Below are 20,115 nucleotides of genomic sequence, written 5' to 3'. Positions count from 1 at the left end.
ACCCTAGGCCCAAGAGCAGAAAAAAAAAATGCAAGAAAATGTGGAGGCAGATGACCAAGAGACAGTATTTTAATAGACAAACAGTAAGGATAAGTCAGAGCCTTGCTACTCAGTATGTGGTCCTGGCCCAGCAGCCCGGCAGGTGAGAAATGCAAAACCAGATCCCCACCAGCACTGCTGACTTCTAATAGGACCCCACAGGAGCAGTTGAGAAGCGCGGGGCTAGAGCATTTATTAATGTAGCGGTTTGCTCTTCCTTGGGGTTGGGGGCCAAAATGAAGCCGCTGAAAGCACTTCCAGCTCAATGCGTGCTTCGTGGTCTGCACCCCCACCCCACCCCACCCCACCCCCTCCCGGCAGCATCGCACGTGTCAGGGCTGGAGCCTTCAGGCTCACGGGGCATCAAGATTTCCGGGACGGCCGGCCTGTCGGGATTACAGCAGCTCCTCCTTGGGCACCAGCCCCAGCAGGTAGTCGTGGGATGATTTCTGTTCTCAGACGTGCCGGCATCTCAGCCAACGAAGAGGACTCAAGCTTTGGTCTCCAAACTTGCTTCTAGACGGGGCCTCCCACAGGCGAGCTGAAGAACAGATTCCTACATGCTGTGGGGGCTACTGATATGAGCCATGCCCAGCAGGACCCCAGGGAAGACGGACGTTTAAGGAAGACTTTCCAATGGGGCCAGATATAAGCCCAAGGCAAGCCCTTCCCTTCCCTGTCTAGTCCCAGACTCCCACTGCGGCCAGGCGGGCCAGAAAGCTAGTATTCAGACACCGGGCATGGGATCTATGTGCCCCTAACACACCGCCGTTGAGCCGACGCCGACTCGTGGGGACCCAAGAGGACAGGGCAGACTGACTGCCCCCTGCGGGTTTGAGACTGGAACTCTTTACAGGAGTAGAAAGCCCAGTCTTTCTCCTGAGGAGCCCCTGGTGGTTTCGAACTGCAGACCTTGTAGATAGTTGCTCCAGGGTGCTGTGGAAGGTGACGACCAGGGACTGCCATGAGGGTGTGGCGGTGGCTTCAGGTGACAGTTCCTCAGCCCTAGAAAGCAGCTCACGGCTTCATTTGTTTTGCGGGCCACGTTGGAACAGCAGATAGAACCGGACTCTGCGTCCAGGCCTTGCGGCGTGCTTCACTGGCCTGGATTTCTCAAAGGAACACGTCCACGTGGCACTTTCTCCAAATGGTCAAGACTGTACAGTTGGCCCTAACGCCAGTGCGCTTTTCTGAACTCAAGATTTCTCTAGCAACCCCATCTAACCAAGCCCCCCAGGGGGCTTGTTCCGTTTCACCACCATGGGATTTTTTTCGCAGGGTCTACTAGAAAATGATTTCTTCTACCCCTCCTCCATCCTTTCTAGACATGCATATTCAATGTCACATACTTGTATATAATGGATGAAAAAGACAAACAAAAGAGGACGGTGCACTTTAAAATTCCAGGTAAAAAGTATTGCTTTCTAACCCGCTCCTGCCTGCCCAGCTTGCTACTTGGTACGACAGAGGGTACAGTCTGGAGGAATTCAAGTCTGAAGATGTCCGGGCGCTGCAGATGACACCGATGCACGCCGCACCTTGTTCCCAGCTCTGCAGCCCCTGTCGGTTCAGGGCTCGGCCTTGGGCAACACTACAAAGCCTCCTAATAAGCGAAAGTATACAACAGGAATGGAGGTGCATATTTGACATAGTTCCTGCTCTGGAGGGGCGGCCCTCTGGCTACGATCCCTGCCCTCTCCAGGGGGGTCAGAGGAGCCCACATGAAGGGGCCTTTTGTTTCCTGGAGCCCCTAGGGCCCGAGTGACCTGTCCTGCTCCGCGTGGGCCTGCAGCAGCCCTGCAATTTCCACATGGGCGGGGGCCTCCAGGACGATGGACAAAGCTGTGCGGCCCGCCTACGGGAGAAAAAGAGAATGAGACATCAGGTTTACCCCATCCACCTCGAAAACCCAATCCTGGCTACTGGGTTGGGGGGCATTCGTGAGAAGGAGACAGAAGGAAGCAGGGGTCACGGGGCTATTTCCCAGACTCCCAGAGAGCTTAAAAAACAAGAAGGTGCAAGTGGCAGGAAGATCATGGGAGATGAGGGCCCCCTCCACAGCCTTCTCCTGGGAAATGTGTGTCATTTTGCTTTTAAAATCCCTTAAGAAACAAACAAACAAACTAGAAAGCAGAATAAATAAAATAAATCTTCCATTACATAAAACTAAAAGTGGAAGCATGTTGATGTGCTTCTCTCTGGTCTTCTTCCTGTGCAACGTTACTGCTGTTTTTAAACAGAAGAACGAGAGTATTTATCATTTTGAATCTGTTTCTTTTTAAGGGACCATAATATGCTGTGAGACTTTCCCTTTTGTTTCTGTAACAGTCGGTACAACACATGGCGTGTAAACAATGGCCACATAAACCAGTTGTCAGTTGTCATTGAGTGGCTCCTGACTCACGGTGACCTCTGTGTGTCAGGGTGGAACTGCACTGCACTGCACTGCGTTGTCAAAGGCTGGTCTTGTTTCTTTCTTTCAGCAGTGGATCACCAGGCTTTTCTTCTGAGGCACCTCTGGTGAACTCAACCCTCCACTCTGTTCCTTAACAGCACCATTCAGAGACCCCATTGACGCTATAATATCCCCAAATTTACCGAGCTGCTTCCCTTCTGTTGTGAAGGCAGAGACTTACAAATAAATTGTTTCCATAAAAATTGGTGCAATAGTATTTTCCCATTTTTAATTATTTCCTAAGGACCCACTCTCAGAACAGGGATCTGAAGGTAACTCATATTGTTGCTTCCAAACTAGAGTGTCAAACCTGTTTGGAGAGTTACGGCTGATAAAGCAAACTTGGACGAGACCTGAATTCCAGGGCTGCACCTGTAACCTTCCCCATTCCAGCTCTTACCCCCAACTCACTGCCATTGAGCTAATTCTGACTCAGAGTGACACGACAGGACAGAGAGAACTGCCCCTGTGGGTTTCTGAGGCTACATTTCTATGGAGTAGAAAGCGGAGCTGCGGGTGGTTTTGAAATGCACACGTTGTGGTCAGCAGACCATCCTGTAATTCACTACACCACCAGCGCAGTTTACCCCGAATTTAAAAAGTCACGTCTGTTCCATTGTTGCTTGCTCTATATCGGTCTCCAGCTCTGTTCTGGATGCTGGGTGCCATTAAAAAAATCAAACTCGCCAAGTCAATTTTCACAGGAGCAGAAAACCTCATCCTCTTCCTGCGCAGCGGCTGGGGATTTTGAACCGCAGACCTGAGGCTAACGTGCCCAATTGTAACCCGCTGTGCACCTCCCTTGAAACCATACAAACCCTCGGACCGTGGCAGCAGTGCAGGGGCCACCCTCCAGCTGCCGAAAAAGCTGCGCTCCAAAGGGCTGTCCACATTAGCCACTCTCTGTTCAGAGGTGGGGGCAGGCCCACCTGAGACCAGAGGACGCACCTGTGAACGCTGACCTCCATGAGGGCAGTGCAGGCTCTTAAGCAGGGGTCCTCACACTTTTTAAACAGGGGGCCAGTTCACTGTCCCTCAGACCGCTGGAGGGCCGGACTATACGTTAAAAAACTATGAACAAATTCCTATGCACACTGGACAAGTCAGCTGCTAAGCAGGACAGGCAGCGGCGACAAAAGCACCCGGCGGGCCGGATAAATGTCCTCAGCGGGCCGCAGTTTGAGAATGCCTGCTCTTAAGTCTCAAGAGTTCTGATACCTAAATAGCTCAGAAACCCAGACTTTTCTGCTAACTCATTGGAGGGAAAAATCCAACCAGAAGGGATCTAGCCATGCAACTTGAGCGATGATTCTGCTGCAGCAGTGTTAGTGGGGTGACTGGGGAGGCACCCAGGATCCCATTAGATTGCTCTCTACAGATTACAAGCAAACTCGCGGTCCCAAAATGTGAAATGTTCTTTCACACGAGCCAGTGGGAAGGATTAGCAAACCCAAACCAGAAAACAAACCCTCGGTGCCATTGTGTCAATCACGACTCTCCACGGCCCTACAGGACAGGGCAAACTGCAGCTGTGGGTTTCAGAGACTGCAGCTCTTTATAGGAGTACAAAGCCTCCGCTTTCTCCCACTGGGCAGCTGTTGGTTTCAAACTGCTGGCCTTGGGGTTAGCAGCCCAACGGGTAAGCCATTCATTGGAGGGAAGTGTTAGCACACAGCTTCAGCCTGTTCTCTGTGCACCAGGGCAGAACCCAGCTACCTCGGAGTTCCCTCCGCATGACCATTCTGTCAGTCACCATGACGCTGGGTGCTGAAGCGTCCAGCTCACGGGGACCCTGTGTGTGATGAACACACAGAACGGCTCCACTGGGTCTCCCTGGTGGTAATCTTTGTGGGAGCAGGAGTCGCTGGGTGGGTTCAATCCATCAACCTTTTGGTTCGCAGTCCAGTACTTACCCATTGAGCCCCCGGGGCTCCTGTAACTATAGCACATGATAAAAAGCCACATGAGCAGGGAGCGAGGGCTCCACGCTCGGTGCTGGCAGGGAGTGGAGAAGGAAGGGGAGAGTCGGAAGCTGGGCTGGGTACCAGGAAGCACGGGCAACAGAGGCTCGCCAGGCTCCCAGTCAGAAACAGCACAGTTGAAAAGACTTGGCTTCTCTGGGATGGTGCTTTGGGATTGGGACAGAAAAGATGCCAGCCAGGTTTAGAAGCAGAGTCTTTGCTGTGGTGGGAGCGGGGAAAAAGTGCAACTTTTCCCTATGGATTGGTAAGTAAGCACAAGCAAGCCCCTGGGGACTCGCTGGTTAGGTAATGTGACACTGCCCTGGAGAACGCCCAGGGTTCTTTCTCTGAAAAGTCCTCATGCCATGGCCTCCTTTGCTATGACCACCGTGTATAACTGGCTACTCGTGGGCTTGTCCGCAGAAGACGGGGCTCCCAGAGGGCAGGAGCTCCAGCTGAGCTCCGGAGAACTCCCAGCCCCGGCCGCTGCCCAGCCTGCGGACCCCATTCAGAAAGCATGGTGGAGAGAGAGAAGGCAGGAGTGAGAGATAAGAGTATTCATTTCAATTTGATGAAGAAATTGAGCAACCTACGTCTTAAGGAGGACTTTCCTAGCCGGGGCCAGCCTGGAACCAACCGGAGGCTTGAAGCAGGCCATTTAGTAAGAGCCCCCGCCCGCAGAGGAGAGCCCAGCACTTCCGGCCTGTGCTCCCCCACTGCATTCCAGGGCAGGGCAGGGTTTTGTCAGCTCTGAGGTACTAGGTCAACATGCAGTGTGTGGTCACCCTCTGGACGGTAAGGAGCCTCAGGCCTGGCCCTGTGGACTCATGAGTCTTTTTACAGGGCCCAGAAGGACACAAGAGCCAGCATCTGTGTGCTCCTCGGCTGCACACAAGAGCCAGCCAGGGACCCCACCCAGCTCAGGAAGTGTGACCAGAGAGACCACCTGGGGTGGGTGGGTAAGCACAGGTGCCTCTCCCAGAGCCCTGGGAACAAGCAAGTGCCAAGTAGGTCCAGGGGAGCCAGGCACTTTATGTCGCTGGGTAAAGGGACCTTAATTTTGTGAGCAGTGAAGTGTGTGTGTGTGTGTGTGTGTGTGTGTAGGAGGGATGTGTTTCAATTCAACTATAACTAATCAAGAACCCACTATGTATCGTGCAAAAGCATAGTCTGCCTTCAAAGGGCCAGTTCCCGGTGGAAAGGCTGGAGTTCCCATGTGGTCCAGTTAACGAACACAAAGCAGCCTAGCAAAAGGTTGGCAGTTCAAGTCTACACAGAGGCACCTCAGAAGACAGGCCTGGTGATCTAATTCTAAAAACTCAGCCACTGGAAGCCTTAGAGAGCACAGCTCCATTCTGACATCCAATGGAGTGCCAGGAGTTGGGATTGCTTCAACGACAGCTAGTCTATTTCGGCTGGAGAAAGTGCCAACATGAGTCTGTTCCCACTACTACCTCCCTGTCCCACTTGCTCTGGCCGCCCCAAAGTGCTGGGTGGCCAACTTCCTTGGACTGCTTTCTTAAACGTCAGGGAAAAGCTTGGCTGGTTGGCCTGGGCCTTCTGTATCCACTACTCTATCGAGCTTTAAATGTTGGTACAAGAGAAACAAGTTTCAGGACCTAAATTCTCAGTCTTTCTAGGGAATTCCCAAATTCCCTAACATCTCACACTCATTGCCATTGAGTGGATTCTGAGTCACAGCCCTCTTGTAGGACGGGGTGGAATTGCCTCTGTGGGTGTCCAAGATTGACTCTTTACAGGAATACAAAGCCTCATCTTTCTCCCGTGGCGTGGCCGGTGGTTTCAAACTATTGACCTTTTGGTTAGCAACCCAATGGATGACCACTGCCACCAGGACTCCAGTTTTCTCCTCTAGCCCACTAAAGCGGCTCACCTCATGGATAGAGACTGGGCTCACTCAAGTCACCTTCTCCCCAGTGATAAAGGAGGCTTTCAAATCCTGAATCAACCACAGCCCAGGAAGAGAGCGTGTGATTGGGCCATAGGTGGAGTCTGGGGCTCACCTACGCTGTTGCCCACATTTCCTGAATAGCCCGTGCTCACAATTTCAACAGACAGGAATGTCTCCAGACATAGTCAGCTGGGGCCCAGGACCATGCAGCCTTAGTAGTGCAACCAGGGATTAAGCACTTGGGTGTTAACCAAAAGGTTGGCGGTTCAAATCCACTCAGAGGCTCTGCAGAAGAAAGACCTGGTGATCCACTTCCATAAGGATTGTAGCCAAGGAAACCCTATGGGACAGTTCTACTCTGTTGCATGAGGTCACGAGGTGTTGGGATGGACTCAGTAGCACCCAACAATCCACCACTGGGGCGGGGGGCAGAATTGCCTCTGGTGAGAGCCACTGGACTAAGCCGAGGATGCCAGCCAGTTGGCGTCTCAGAATATGTGTCGCCACTAACTCCATCCAGACACTACCAACAAAGTCTCAGTGCTGTGGGAGGGGGGGTGTAGCTATCACTGTTCAAGTATTCATATAAATATCAGTCACCATCGATTGAATACCTCCTAGAGCTCAAGCAAGACCATTTGGAAGATACTACCGTATTCCCATGTTTAACTGCGCCCATTTTACAGATGGGCCTACAGAGGCTCAGAGGGGTTCGCTGACCAGCCCAAGGGCACACAGTGATTGAGCCCAGATTCAAACTCGAGTGTTTAATTTTGAAGTCCATGCTTCCAACAATCACGTTTGCATTGTCCAAAGGGAAACAGGGGACTCTCCCATGGTTCTTTCGTCGGTTCCTCAAAGACGCCGCCTAGCTCTCTCACATCCAAGAACAAGCCTCCAAGAGGCACCCAGGAGATGCTCTCTGACTAAGGTGACCAGATTTTAACATTGGTAAAGTAGGACACCATTGATAAAACTCATATCCTGGCGAAAAAGCCACACGGCAGCCGAAAACCGTATACCCTAGCTTGTCGTGCATTCTTTCCAAAAATTGGGACTTCTTTAAAACGCTGTGGGATGCGGGAAAATTTGTTAAAAATTGGGACTGTCGTGCCAAAAGCGGGTAGTCTGGCCACCTTATCTCTGATTTTTGTGATTACCCCAGCTAACCAGGGACTTTCCCAAGCTGGATCCCCTCCCTGCCCACCCCGGCCCCTGCCAGGCCTTCCAGGGTGCCTTTGAAGCTCAGGCCTGTTCCAGATTACAAGCTGCCCCTCCCCGCAGGGCACTCATTAAGAGATCCTTTGCTTGGCATTTGTTTGCGGAAAGGAAGGCCCTGATTTCCTGCAGCCCACCACCATTCCCATATGAATTTCAAGGGGTCTGAGTGCTCTAATTACCCCAGAAAGGGCTCTGGGGCAGAGCTGGGATGCATGGGACCTGAAGACATCAGTCCGGGATGCCTGGTTTCCGGGCTGTGGAGGACCCAGTAGCGTGAAGCACTGATTGAAAAAGGCTCGGGCTGGTCAGATGTGGCTTGGAAGAGGGGCTCTCCCTGGGCAGGCTGGGGGTTCTCTTCTCCCCAGGCTTGTGTTTCCTTTGAACTATGGATGTCAAAAGAGAATAGAGAAGACTGCTGAAAACACTGAATTACTGCGCCAGTGGTAAGGACCCTGGAGTCAGACCAGCTATGAAGTCCTGAACATGAGGCTCACAGGGGCTCGTCCCTGAGTACTGGGAAGGTTGAGGGAGTCCACTGTAACGATGGGAGCAGAGCCCCGGTGGTGTGATGAGTTAAGTACTGGGCTGCCAACCACAAGTTGGACGGTCTGAACCCCCTGGCTGCTCCTAGGGGGGAAAATGGGGCTGCCATTGTACTCACCATTGTAATCATCACTGTGAGCTGACCAGGACAGTTACTGAAGAAGCTCACAGAAGTAATGCAACTGCCAGCAGGCTCACTTCAGGCACCAGGGGCCACTCTGTAAAGTGGATCACCAATGGCAAGGGGACAGAATTCGCCCCTGGTTCCCTTCTCTGGTTTTCCAGGAGCCCCCACCAGCCAGCAAAGATCCCCCTGCCCAAGATGTTGCCTCAGAGCTGCATGGCAATACCAGGGGCCCTCAAACTTTTTAAACAGGGGGCCAGTTCACTGTCCCTCTGACCCGTTGGAGGGCCGGACTATAGTTTAAAAAAAAACCAACTATGAACAAATTCCTATGCACACTGCACATATCTTATTTTGAAGTCAAAAAATCACACGGGGCAAAAACACCGGGTGGGCCAGATAAATGTCCTTGGTGGGCCGCATGTGACCCGCGGGCCGTGGTTTGAGGACCCCTGCAATAAGCTGTGGCAGAGGAGGCTCTGGGTTCTGGCCAGGATGGAGGTGTCAAAGGCTAGGAGCTGGGGCTCTCCAGCTCTACGGCTTCCAGAGCTTACTGTGCACCATCTCGTGAAACACACCGAACAACCTCAGGAGGCTGATTCTGTTGCCACTAATTCTGGCGGTTCCCTGAATTCTGGCAAGTACCGGAAGTTCAGTGCCTACTTGGTAATTGTCTCTTAAGTCTCACCTTGTCCGTCAGGCTGCTGTTGCAAGCTGGATGTGCCAGAAGCAGCCGCACCATGTCTGCGTTGCTGTGGTGACAGGCCAGCATGAGGGCCGAGGATCCTTCTTGGTCCTGCAGGTTGATGTCTGCCTGGCAGCTGAGCAGTGCCTGGACCATGTCCTCTCTGTCATGGCTCACGCCCAGCATCAGCGCCGTCTGGCCTCCCTGCATACAGACCCCAGAGGTGAAACCTGCTCCCACCAGCGAAGAAGTCCCAAGAAAATGGCCTTTGATCTGAATTCCCCTGTGAGCCTGGCTGAGGGTGTATCCCTCTCTGCCTGCAAACTTCTAGTCTCCCATCAAGTCCCGGGGCAACCTCCTCTAAAGCCTTCCCTAACTGCCTGGCACAGGGTTCTTACCTCAGCCCAGCGCTTGCCAGTTGGCCCTGCAACCTGCCGCTGGCTCTCCTTCTGTGAACTGTGAACTTTTTGATGGACCGGAGCTGTCTGTTTCATCTGTGGCCCCGAGTGGCCCAGCCCGGAGTAGGAGTACATGCTGCTAAGAACTGCAGGATGGAACAGCCGGAGGACTGAGGGCTCCAGCGCCTGTCTCTTTCTCAGGCCGAAGTCCTGCTCAGTGAATCAGCAGCTGCGTCCTTAGGGCAGATATGGAGCCTCTGCGGTCCTAGGTTTCCGTATCAGTAAAATGGGGCTCACCGTATCCACTGATTCTTGTGCTCCACCAGGGCCGGCCTGCTCTGAATGCCTCTGGGATATTCACAGCTCATCATCTTATCTTTTTACAATTGTGGAGACTGTTTAATGAGACCCAATGGGCTCTTGTCTCAACAAGATGGCTGTTTGCATTTCCTTGTGGTCATTTCTAATTTGTCTCCATCAGCAGAGCCATGGAGTAGAGTTACAAAGCTAGGCCCAGGTTCTAGTTCAAGTTCTGCTGTGCCTTCCCTGAATGGTGATGTTGTTTTTCTTAGTCTATAATTAGCTTAATTTAATACTAATGATCGGTCTTGTGGACCTCACAAAGCTTGGGGACTCACTGCCACCAAGTCGTTTCTGACTCAGAGGGACCTTATAGGACAGGGTGGAACTGCCGGCGGGGTTCCCAAGACTGGGACTTTTTACAGAATAGAAAGCCTCATCTTTCTTCCAAGTAGCAGCTGGTAGTTTTGTACTCCTGACCCTGAGATGAGCAGCCCAGTGCGTGACTGTTATGCCAGCAGGGTTTCCAGAACTTTGGTAGGAATCAAAGGAAGTCTGTCGCGATGTCCAGCAGTAATTTTCCTGAGTACAAACTGAGCATCTCTTCTCGTTTCTCGTGGATTGTTCCCGTATGTGTACGCAGCGCTCCCATAGGACTCTCTGCGTGCTGTCCTCGGGCGTCGCTTGGTCCCAGGCAAGCCAAGCGTCTCTCTGACTGGACAAGAGGCTCTGGTCGGTTTTAAGAACAAGGTCTGAGCTCGCCTTCCTTCTTTCAGACCCCCGTGGCTCCGAGCACAATGTCCTAGGCACACAAAAGTGCTGGGGACCTGTTTGCTGGTGTGTTAACTGCTTAGAGCTCCACTCCACAGTCACCAAAGGATTAAGTTTCCTGGCCCAGAATACGGAGCCTTAGAGAAGAGAAAGGGTGTCGAGATCAGAAACATCCTGCCTTTCCCACTTCCTAGCTTTGTAAATGTGGGCAAGTCAGCCTCCCTGTGACTTTTCCTGATTGGGTAAAATAGGAAGGCTTGAGGAGATGACCTATCTCATAGGGTTGTGTGAGAATTGGATGAATTAACAGACACCGAAGAGCTTGCCAGTGCTAGGCAAGTGTGCGTATGATGATCAGGATGATTAGAGATACTACATGACACACGCTGGGCTCATCGGCGGTGCTCGTTCCTACATGGGACTGTGCTCATAGTAGTAGCTGTCCTTAACTCTCCATTTCTCTGGGACCCTGACAGCTCTTTCCAGAGACGCTTGTTTACTTTTTAGCCTGCTCTTACTCGGCTCAGAAAGAATGGTTGTTTACTGGACTAACCAGAGAAGTAGGTTTCCATCCAGGCCCCGCATTGCAAGTGTTATTAAGGCCAGATGATGCATCCAGATTGTGCTCAGTGTCTGCCCTTCTGCCGGACTCCACGCCCCTTCCTCCCTTGCCTCCCTCCTGGTTCGGTTCAATACAATTTAATTCAATGATCACAGACAGCGAGCTGCCGTATGCCCAGTCCTTCACTAGCCCTGGAGACAGAGCACAAAGTACCCAATCCCCAGAAGTCTCCCAGATTCCTATTCACCCCCCGGTTAAGTTGGTACCCTGACTTCTCATAGTACAAGGCCCCTGAGGGTAGCTGAAGGGAGCAGCTACAGCTACATAGTTCTACTTCTCCCTCGGGGATCAGGGACAAGCCCCTTACCCTCTTACTGTATCAGTTTCCTCCTTTGGAAAAGGAAAGAGGGGGCTGCTTTTCATCGCTAGTGAGCATCTTCTCTTATAAGGAGTCAACTTTAGGAAAAAAATGAACATATTTATAGGAACACATATGAAAATAAAATCAACCAGATATGGGATGTGGATAGGTGAGAATACTCCATACTCTGATAACTAGTGGGTGATCTATAAATGTCTGTTTCTCACGACCAGTAGATTGTTACTAGCTGGAGCAAAAAGTGACGCTGTCATCATCCGTCATCGTTTTGGGTTGGGGGAGGCATGAGGGGTGGGGAGTGGCATGGATAATAACATATCTTCCATGGGTCTCTTGCCTTCTCCATGTCCTATGAGGGAGGCATGCTTGTTCCAGTCTCTTTACAAGGATGCTTGTACAGGGAATAGCCTTGGAGGAGGGAGCTAGTGTTTCCCTCCAGAACAGCAGGCAGGTATGCTTCTCGTCCATCATAAAAGATCCAGGTTCCTTCGACTCCGTGCTCCTCTCCTGGAACAATATCCACTTCGTGTGGGGTCTCATCTGGTCCACTTCACACTGCCCTGTGTGAACCCGAGTCTGGGAAGCTGGTACGAAGGCGGTCGCAGAGACTGCTGCTACTGCTATTGCTGTGAAGAATAACCCAGCCTTTGTCCTCTATTTCACATCTCTGCCAACATCCAGGCTACCTCAGGAGCTTGAAGGTAAAGTAAATGTTCACCCCTCCACAGATGCGGAAAGTGTGGCAACCAGGAGAAGGAGAGCTAGGTCTTGTGTTGGTCACAGCTAGTCGGCGCCCTTGAAGGAGTTGCTTTGGTTCCACACGGAGCCTTGTCTAACTCGGTCAGACTAGGCAAAGACCACAACCCTGCTCGCTGTGTTCGTGAGGAGAAGAATCCAGAAGTTCAACAGGGACATCCTAACCCTCTGAGGTTCCTCTTATGCCTTTCCTGTTTGCATGATATATCTCGGAGTGAACCCCAAAATGATTTCTCCTACTTACTCTATACCAGGTTCAAAATAGCAGGTTTGAGCCAGGTTAAAAAATTATCAAAGCCACCCAGAGTGAAAAAAAAAAAAAAGATCATCTTGATAGAAAGTAAATCCCCTATCATTTGAGGTCCATATGGAAGCTGGAGACCATTTGCTAGGGTTTTGAGAAAGAACTGGGGGTAGACTTACATGACCTATCAAGACCCTGGACCCAAGGTAGCCCCATGTCCTGACTCCCTGCTGCTACTTTTGTTAAAAGCTCTACTGGCTGGTTCTACCAACTACTTTTCTCAGCCTGGCCCATAGCACCAGCAGTGTGTGCCTGGAACAGTGTCGGTCACACTGGTTGGTGGACAAGTAAGAAGGTAGTAGTATTTGGAGGCCTATCCATTGAAAGGCCTTTGTAAACCCTTCAGTCATCAACAGACCTGGCCAATGGCTCTAGGCTAAAGCTACAAGAAGTGGGGACTCTTATAATCTCTGGTACTATCCAGCAGAAGCTTCTCTCTCTCTCTCTCTCTCTCTCTCTCAGCTATGCTGGGAACTCATGATTTTGCTCAAGGGCTTTGGGGGAGACGAGAAGGCCTTCTTTAAAGGACCAGATCTCCAGAGAGCTTCCAGTAGGATGCCCTGGGCATCTTCAGGGGACTCCCTAGACCAGCCAGACAGCAACTGCCTTCTCATGATGCTAACGGTGGGAATGTTTGGTGAGAGGCTGAGTCCAGATGGAATCTGCCATTTAGTCTGTGACATCCAGTAGATGCTGACTGACCTCTGCCCCGTCCTGTCTGGGTCTCAGGAACCTTTGAGGAAAACCAAATGTTCAGGCTTTGGACAGATGTCATCTGGGGGCGTCCAGCCTTCTTTGTGGGTTAAAAAAATCTGCATGGAATGTCTCACCCTAGTGGGACACTAAAGCAGGTCCATATGGAATGGTCCCTGCATTTATTAAAGAGGAGACTGTGGCCACACTTCCTACCTGAGAAGCTTGGATGTTCACATTTCCTTCTCTTAAGAGCTTCCAGACAACAGCCATGTCTTCACTGGTCTCGGCAGCAGCCAAGGGGGTGATCATCACGGCAGTGTAGCCAGCCTGGTTCTGATGGTCCACATCGCAGAGGCCTGCAAGAGTAGCAGAGTGCTATCGGAAGGGTGCCCAAGGTACCAGGGGCCAGTTCACAGGACACTGCCTGCTGGTCTAAAGGCCACTCGCAAAGTAGAGGGAGTCCTTCCCACAGGAGTGGAGTTAGTGTTTGATGGTTCAGCAGCCTTTACAACGGGCTTTAGGATACCAGAGTTGATGGCAGCACTAGTCACAAGAGGCAATGGCTGGAAACAGCCCAAGTGGGCCATCAGCGGATGCACGCTAAAGTGCAGCGCATCCACCAATGGGATGTTATCCAGCCACTGAGAGAGGGAAGTACCCGGACATGCCACCACCTGGGGGAACCCCGAAGGCAGGATGCTGACTGAAATCCCTCAGCCACCAAAGGAAGGCTCCATGGGATGTGGTCCCACTTACAGGAAATCCCTAGCGGGGCAGATGCCTAGAGGTTAAAAGCAGTTCCCAGCGGTTGGGAGATGGGGGTGGGTGGGAATTATTGCTAACGGGGTACTGTGTTTTTGCTTGAGGCAATGTAATGTTGTTTGAAAATGGATAGGGGTGATGGTGGCACAACATGGTAAGTAAAATTCAGGCCCTGGATTATACACTTAAAATGACTATGATGGCAGGCTTTCTGGAAAAAGGGGGAAACCACTGGCTTCCTTTCTTTGTAACCTTTATGAAAAACAAAAAAACAAACAACCACACACACAGAAAAGAAAGCCCACCACCCAATCTGACACCACCACACTGAGGCAAAACCCTAAGGGGGTGCAACAGAACAGTGAGGGGAACAGAGCAAGAAGTCCCGAGGGAGTACCAAAAATAGACTTTGGGGCTAGGGCGTGGCACCCCATCAGACTCTACTGGAAAACACTCTGGAAGGTCAACAAACAGACCTTGAACTATTTACAGGCTTTTCTTTTTTTGTCATTGGGTTTTTGCTGTTGTTATTTTGTTTTCTTTTGTCGCTTTGTTTTGCTCTGTCTTGTTTTTGTGCATATTATTATCTCTGCATGTTTATCTAGATAAGATAGGCTGGATAAACAATCTGGAGGAGAAAACAACAGGACTAACCGGGGTGGGGGGAATATGGGAGAGGGGAAGGTGGGGGAAAGGATATGATGTTAACAAACTCAAGGACAAGGAAACAGCAAGTGATCCAAAATCCGTGGTGAGGAGGGTATAAGAGGCCTGGTAGGACTTGATCAAGGGCAATGTAACTGAGAGGAATTACTGAAACCCACATGAAGGCTGAGCATCATAGTGGGACAAGAGGAAAGTAAAAGGAAATAAAGGCAAGAACTAGGAGGCAAAGCACATTTATAGAGGTTTAAATACAGGCATGTACATATATAAATATATTTTTATATGATGATGGGGAAATAGATCTATGTGCATATATTTATAGGTTTAGTATTAAGGTAGCAGATGGACATTGGGCCTCCACTCAAGTAGTCCCTCAATGTGAAAACACTTTGTTCTATTTAAACTGGCATTCCATGATGCTCACCTTCCCGACACAATTGTTGAAGACAAAGAGGGTTCATAAGCAAATGTGGTGAAGAAAGCTGATGGTGCCTGGCTATCAAAAGGGTTCTTAAAGGTTTGGTTGATAAACAAGCGGCCATCCAGCTGATAAGCAACAAATCCCACATGGAAGAAGCACACCAGCCTGGGTGATCACGGGGTGTCGAAGGGATCAAGTACCAGGCATCAAAGAACAAAAAAAATCATATCATTGTGAATGAGGGGGAGTGCAGAGGGGGGACCCTAAGCCCATCTGTAGGCCACTGGACAGCCCCTTACAGAAGGGTTGTAGGGAGGAGATGAGCCAGTCAGTGGGCAGTGTAGCAATGAAGAAACATACAACTTTCCTCTAGCTCTTTAATGATTCCTCTGCTCCCCCCTGCCCCATCATGATCCCAATTCTACCTTACAAGTCTGGCTAGACCAGAGGATGTACACTGGTTTAGATAGGAACTGGAAACACAGAGAATCCAGGACAGATGATCCCCTCAGGACCAGTGGTGAGAGTGGCAATACCGGGAGGGTGGAGGGAGGGTGGGGTAGAAAGGGGGAACTGATTACAAGGATCTATCTATAACCCCCTCCCTGGGGGATGGACAACAGAAAAGTGGGTGAAGGGAGACGTCGGACAGTGTAAGACACGACAAAATAATAATAAATTACAAATTACCAAGGGTTCATGAGGGAGGGGGGACTGGGGAGGGGGGGGGAAAGAGGAGCTGATACCAAGGGCTCAAGCAGAAAGCAAATGTTTTGAGAATGATGAGGGCAACAAATGTACAAATGTGCTTGACACAATGGATGGATGGATGGATTGTGATAAGAGTTGGACGAGCCCCCGGTAAAATGATTTTTAAAAAATCAATTAGTGACAGCCACGAGGTTCAATGACTACGTTTTCCGAGCGCATAAGGCATTATTCTCATGTTGCAGATAAGGAACTGATGCTCAGGGAAGTGACAAGAACTGCCTGGATGAAGGTGAGGTGTCAACTGGACCCACATCTGTCCAGTCCTAAAACACTTACTCATCTTACCACGCCCACAGAAGTGTGCCGGAGGGACACACTCTCGCTGTCTAGAATCCCTAGCTGGCCCAATGAAGGCTGGCAGCTCGAGTCACCCAGAGGCACGTCAGAACAAAGGCCTGGCAATCTACTTCGAGAAAAATGGTCATGGAACACCCTAATATCAATAATATTAATACCAATATTACCAGTATCACAAGAGTACTGTAAAGAATAAATGACATAAGAAAGCAAAATGGTCTAGGCCAGTGCCTGGAACACATGAGAACTTCAGAACATGGAAGAACATCCCTGGTTGGAAAAAAGTATAATACCACATTTGCCCTTCACAGAAGGGTCCTGGCTGAGCAGATGGAGATGGAACCATTTCTGACCTGTGTCCAGCAGCAGCTTCACGACGGGGAAGTTGGAATGGGACACGCTATAGTGAAGGGCCGTGTTCCCGTTGCCATCAGCCAAGTTGACCAGCAGCTTTAGGAAGTGGGGAGAGTGGGGCTGGATCCCGTGGAGGTAGGCGGCCACCATAGCAGGGCTAGATGACTTCCGGCTGGAGACGCGGAACCACTCTTGACTGATGGTATTCAAGCTTTGCTTCTGAAACACCAGAAGGTTTCAATGTCAAGAGGTTACCTGGCCTGGAAGACGCTGGCTAGGATGCTGGTTTACATTCGGAAGAGTCATCTTGGGATGCACCTGTCTTTATTTCTTCTGCTCCTTCCAACTCTCCATGTGATTTATTCTTGCCAAGTTCAGAGCTGATGGGACTGAATATGTAACAACTCACTTTATACCTATGTGATCAACCCCCGGCCCCAGGTAAAGTAGAAAGAGATGAAGGAGGACTAAGAGGGCAACACAAGTATTAAGAACTCCACTAGCTGTCAGTGTGAGACGACTACAGGCTCAGATGGCATCCCGATGTGCACAGGATGGCCTCCTGTGCACAAGACCTCCTCTTTCATGATCATAGTGCCAGCCCATCTTTGTCTTGCCCCAGACGCTTGTGTATTTTTAAGACATAGCTGGAAAGTCACAGCATTTAACCAATGGGGAAAATGCAAGCTCAAAGCCAAGACAAGGAATATCCCCAATGCATATTTAAATTATTTTCGACTTTCAAGGTTTGCTAGGGCCATCAGAGTAAATGGTTAAACAAACTGGAACAGGAGACCACCGGTGCTCCCCCTCCTCCCACTGCCAATCATTTCCTACAGGAACCATGCACGAGGATAATACCAGAGCCAGTGACATCATATTGTGGGTGATATGGCCTAAGTGCTTAAAAGAGTGTGGGTCTGGATTAAAAGCAGTGACGGGGTATGCTAGGAAGATGGGCACACCCCTTTGGATGGGAGGAAACCTGTTTTTATACTGGAAAGAGCACTGGATTTGGAGTCACAAAACCAACGTGGCCAGGGTTGGAGTCTGGCTCTTCTGTGTGACCGTTGAAGTCGAGTCAGCTTTCTGCACCTTGCTGTGTCATCTATAAGATGAGGCTAGAAGCCATAGAAGGCTTCCTTGCTCCTATCACTCTGCAGAGTAAGCGCCTTCTGCAAGAACACTTTATCCCCGAGGGAAGTACTCGGGGATCCTGTGCTCTGGTCTTAACAAGGGTGCGGTACAAGCCTTCTGCTACATGTAGTCTGACTATTTTTCTGAGGGCAGGGAATGATCTTTTGTGGCTGAAACACTTTTACCATGAACATTTCAAAAATTCAAAAGATTCTGGAAAGAAGATGCTAATATGAAGGAACATATTGGTGATTTTCAGACGATGCGCTGAGAACTAAGTTCTGCAATTCGTTTCAGAACCAGTAACGGGAGTTTCAGTCAACATCTATATTGTGTAGTGTTTCTTTAACAATCTGGGGTCAAATTATTTGCCAACTCAGCCAAGATGTTGATAAAGAAGTGAAAATGGGTTGGGCATTCAATAAACCCTAATAAACTGATTTAGGGGCTGGGGGTAGCTCCTGGGACCCTCCAGTAAGCAGAGAATATGGGTTTCAAGACCAAAGGGTGTTACACATTGGGCCATACCAGCCACTCTCACAACTTGGGACACTGTGTCAGAGCCAGTATTTCTTGATTAAAAGTCCAGCCCGATGGTATGAGGCACAAGTCCCTCAGAGCATGGAGGTGCTAAGGAGCCAACAACTGTATTTCCTTGTTTCTAGTCCCTTGACCCCAGGCACACCACAAGAACATGAGTGAGGACCACAGAATGAAACAGGCCGGAGAGACAGCCTGCCCGCCCTTTCATGTTCTCTAAGGGGGACACAGAGGTCCTCAGAGGTGAACCAGCTTGTCCACTGCCTCCCAGACGCTGGTTGTGAGACTGGAAGCCACATCTCCTTTGCCGCCTGCGCTTTCCACACGACTCAGAGTTCTCTGGAGCCATGAGGCCATTCTGAGCTTCAGCCACAAACAGCATTTTACGACAAGACCTTCAGGGGTGCGATGCCAAGGAATCCTCAGGAAGTGTCTCTCTGCACCTGGTCGGTTCAGCAGAATCAATCACCTCAGGCAGCAGCTTGTAAGGCAGACACACACACACACAGACACACACACACACACCCCAGAGGACGAACTGTTTAAACAGGACCGAGATCTCACATGACAGTGAAAACTCAGAATACCAAGAGTCTGTCGGTGGTGGCCCCAATTTCTGGCAAATGTTGGCTCAGTGCCCGGCAGGCCTTCAGGAATTCTTCAGAGGGTTTATATCTAGAGAAAAACAAAAAGCATACATATGTAAACACGCGCCAGTCTCCGCGTGGAGGAAAAGATTTTTCTTCTTCTCTCCCTCTCTCCCTGTGTTGCATTTCACTTTCCTCTTTTATTCCCCAGAAGCAAGGGCTCTAACTGGTCATCTGTCCAACAGCAGGGCCCTTCCTTGGACTCGGGGCTGGACACCGGAACGCGACAAGACGTGGCTTCTGAACTCTTCCGGAGCGTGAGTGAAATACATTGTTCTCCCACCTGCCGTTTCCTGAGGGTGGGGGCAGATCACTAAACCAGTCTGGGAGACACTGGCCTATGCTGCAATTCAGGACACGCTGGGAGAGGGGACTTTTCGTAATGACTTTGAATTAGAAAGCGTTCTGCATGGGTGACTTGAAAAATCCAAAGGAGCTAGTGCACACCAGGAAATTTATTCAGGCCATTCTCCCATGAAGGGTGCTCCCTGCCCATGCTAACAGAATCAATAAAATGAGAATCGACTGAACTGGGTGCTCGCATGAGACACTCCTTTTGTGCCCGTGTAAGGGCAGAAGTCTCAACATCCAGAGGGAGGCCCGAGCTGGGACGTCATGGGCCCCCGATCCACGCTCCACGTGACGTCTCTCCATGTGGAAGCAGCCCTGCACATCTGCCTGACAATTAGTCAGGACAGGTCATTAAATCAGTGTACAGTGGCTGGCATGTCATGCGGACTCGCGTCAAGGATAAATGAGTGGCCAGATGGAGAAATGAGTGACCGAGAGGGTGAATGAAAGCCCTGGTCCTTTCTCAGAGGAACCCGTGCTTCGTCTGCACCCATCTGACTCACCTCTCCGCCTTGGGGAGGGGGGCGTCTTCCCCAGGCCGACAGTCCTGGTCTGCACCGCAGGTGTGCTCGGGGACGCCCTGCCTGGCCTCGCACCTGGGTTGGGTGTCTTTGGCCCGCCTGTGCTCAGGGCCGTTGGATTTCTTTTCAGCTTCGCTGTCCGACAGGTCTTCGGGGGAGCTGTCCTCACCGCTGGTCTCCTCGCTGGACGTGGTCTCATAGCTGGGGGAGGAGACAAAGGTCACTCACTGTGACCATCAGGCCCAACGCCTGTGTCAACCCTCAGGAGAGCAAGGTGACCGCCAAGAACACTCCCTTGCCTGCCTGTCACATCTGCAGGCTGGGGAGAGGGGTTCCTCCTTGGTGTCAAAGAAGTTTGAAGGCCGTTGATGCTGGAGGCCGTTTGGGGAGAAAAGACGGTGAAATAAACTTTCTAGCAAGCACAGACAACCCAAGGTTCACAGGGAGGCATCTGCTTGGGGGTCCTGATGCTTGGCCCAAGAAGCAGGTCAAAGGTCAGTGAGCACACCCTGCGGCTTTTGCGCCAGCTCTTTGAACCGCCT

At 50.8% G+C, this 20,115-nt stretch overlaps 1 protein-coding gene across 1 annotated transcript in view; it reads right to left on the bottom strand.

Moving 5' to 3' along the window:
• Window positions 1–359: 359 nt before the first annotated feature.
• KANK4 (KN motif and ankyrin repeat domains 4) overlaps window positions 360–20,115 on the bottom strand; it is a 36,237-nt gene continuing 16,481 nt past the window's right edge. Inside the window, exons 4-9 of the mRNA XM_004699380.2 lie at window positions 19,556–19,774; window positions 18,642–18,729; window positions 16,377–16,596; window positions 13,320–13,462; window positions 8,944–9,144; window positions 360–1,894 (exon numbers count right to left, since the gene is read on the bottom strand). Of these exons, the coding sequence (XP_004699437.1) occupies window positions 1,790–1,894; window positions 8,944–9,144; window positions 13,320–13,462; window positions 16,377–16,596; window positions 18,642–18,729; window positions 19,556–19,774 (976 nt within the window). The 3' untranslated portion in view covers window positions 360–1,789. The remainder of the gene's footprint in view (window positions 1,895–8,943; window positions 9,145–13,319; window positions 13,463–16,376; window positions 16,597–18,641; window positions 18,730–19,555; window positions 19,775–20,115) is intronic.

The sequence above is a fragment of the Echinops telfairi genome, unplaced genomic scaffold, assembly GCF_000313985.2.
Source record: "Echinops telfairi isolate 266 unplaced genomic scaffold, ASM31398v2 ScPeMD7_443;HRSCAF=831, whole genome shotgun sequence".
NCBI classification, from domain to species: domain Eukaryota; kingdom Metazoa; phylum Chordata; class Mammalia; order Afrosoricida; family Tenrecidae; genus Echinops; species Echinops telfairi.
Note: the sequence above shows the minus strand (reverse complement) of the source record. Positions and strands in the feature narration are given on the sequence as shown.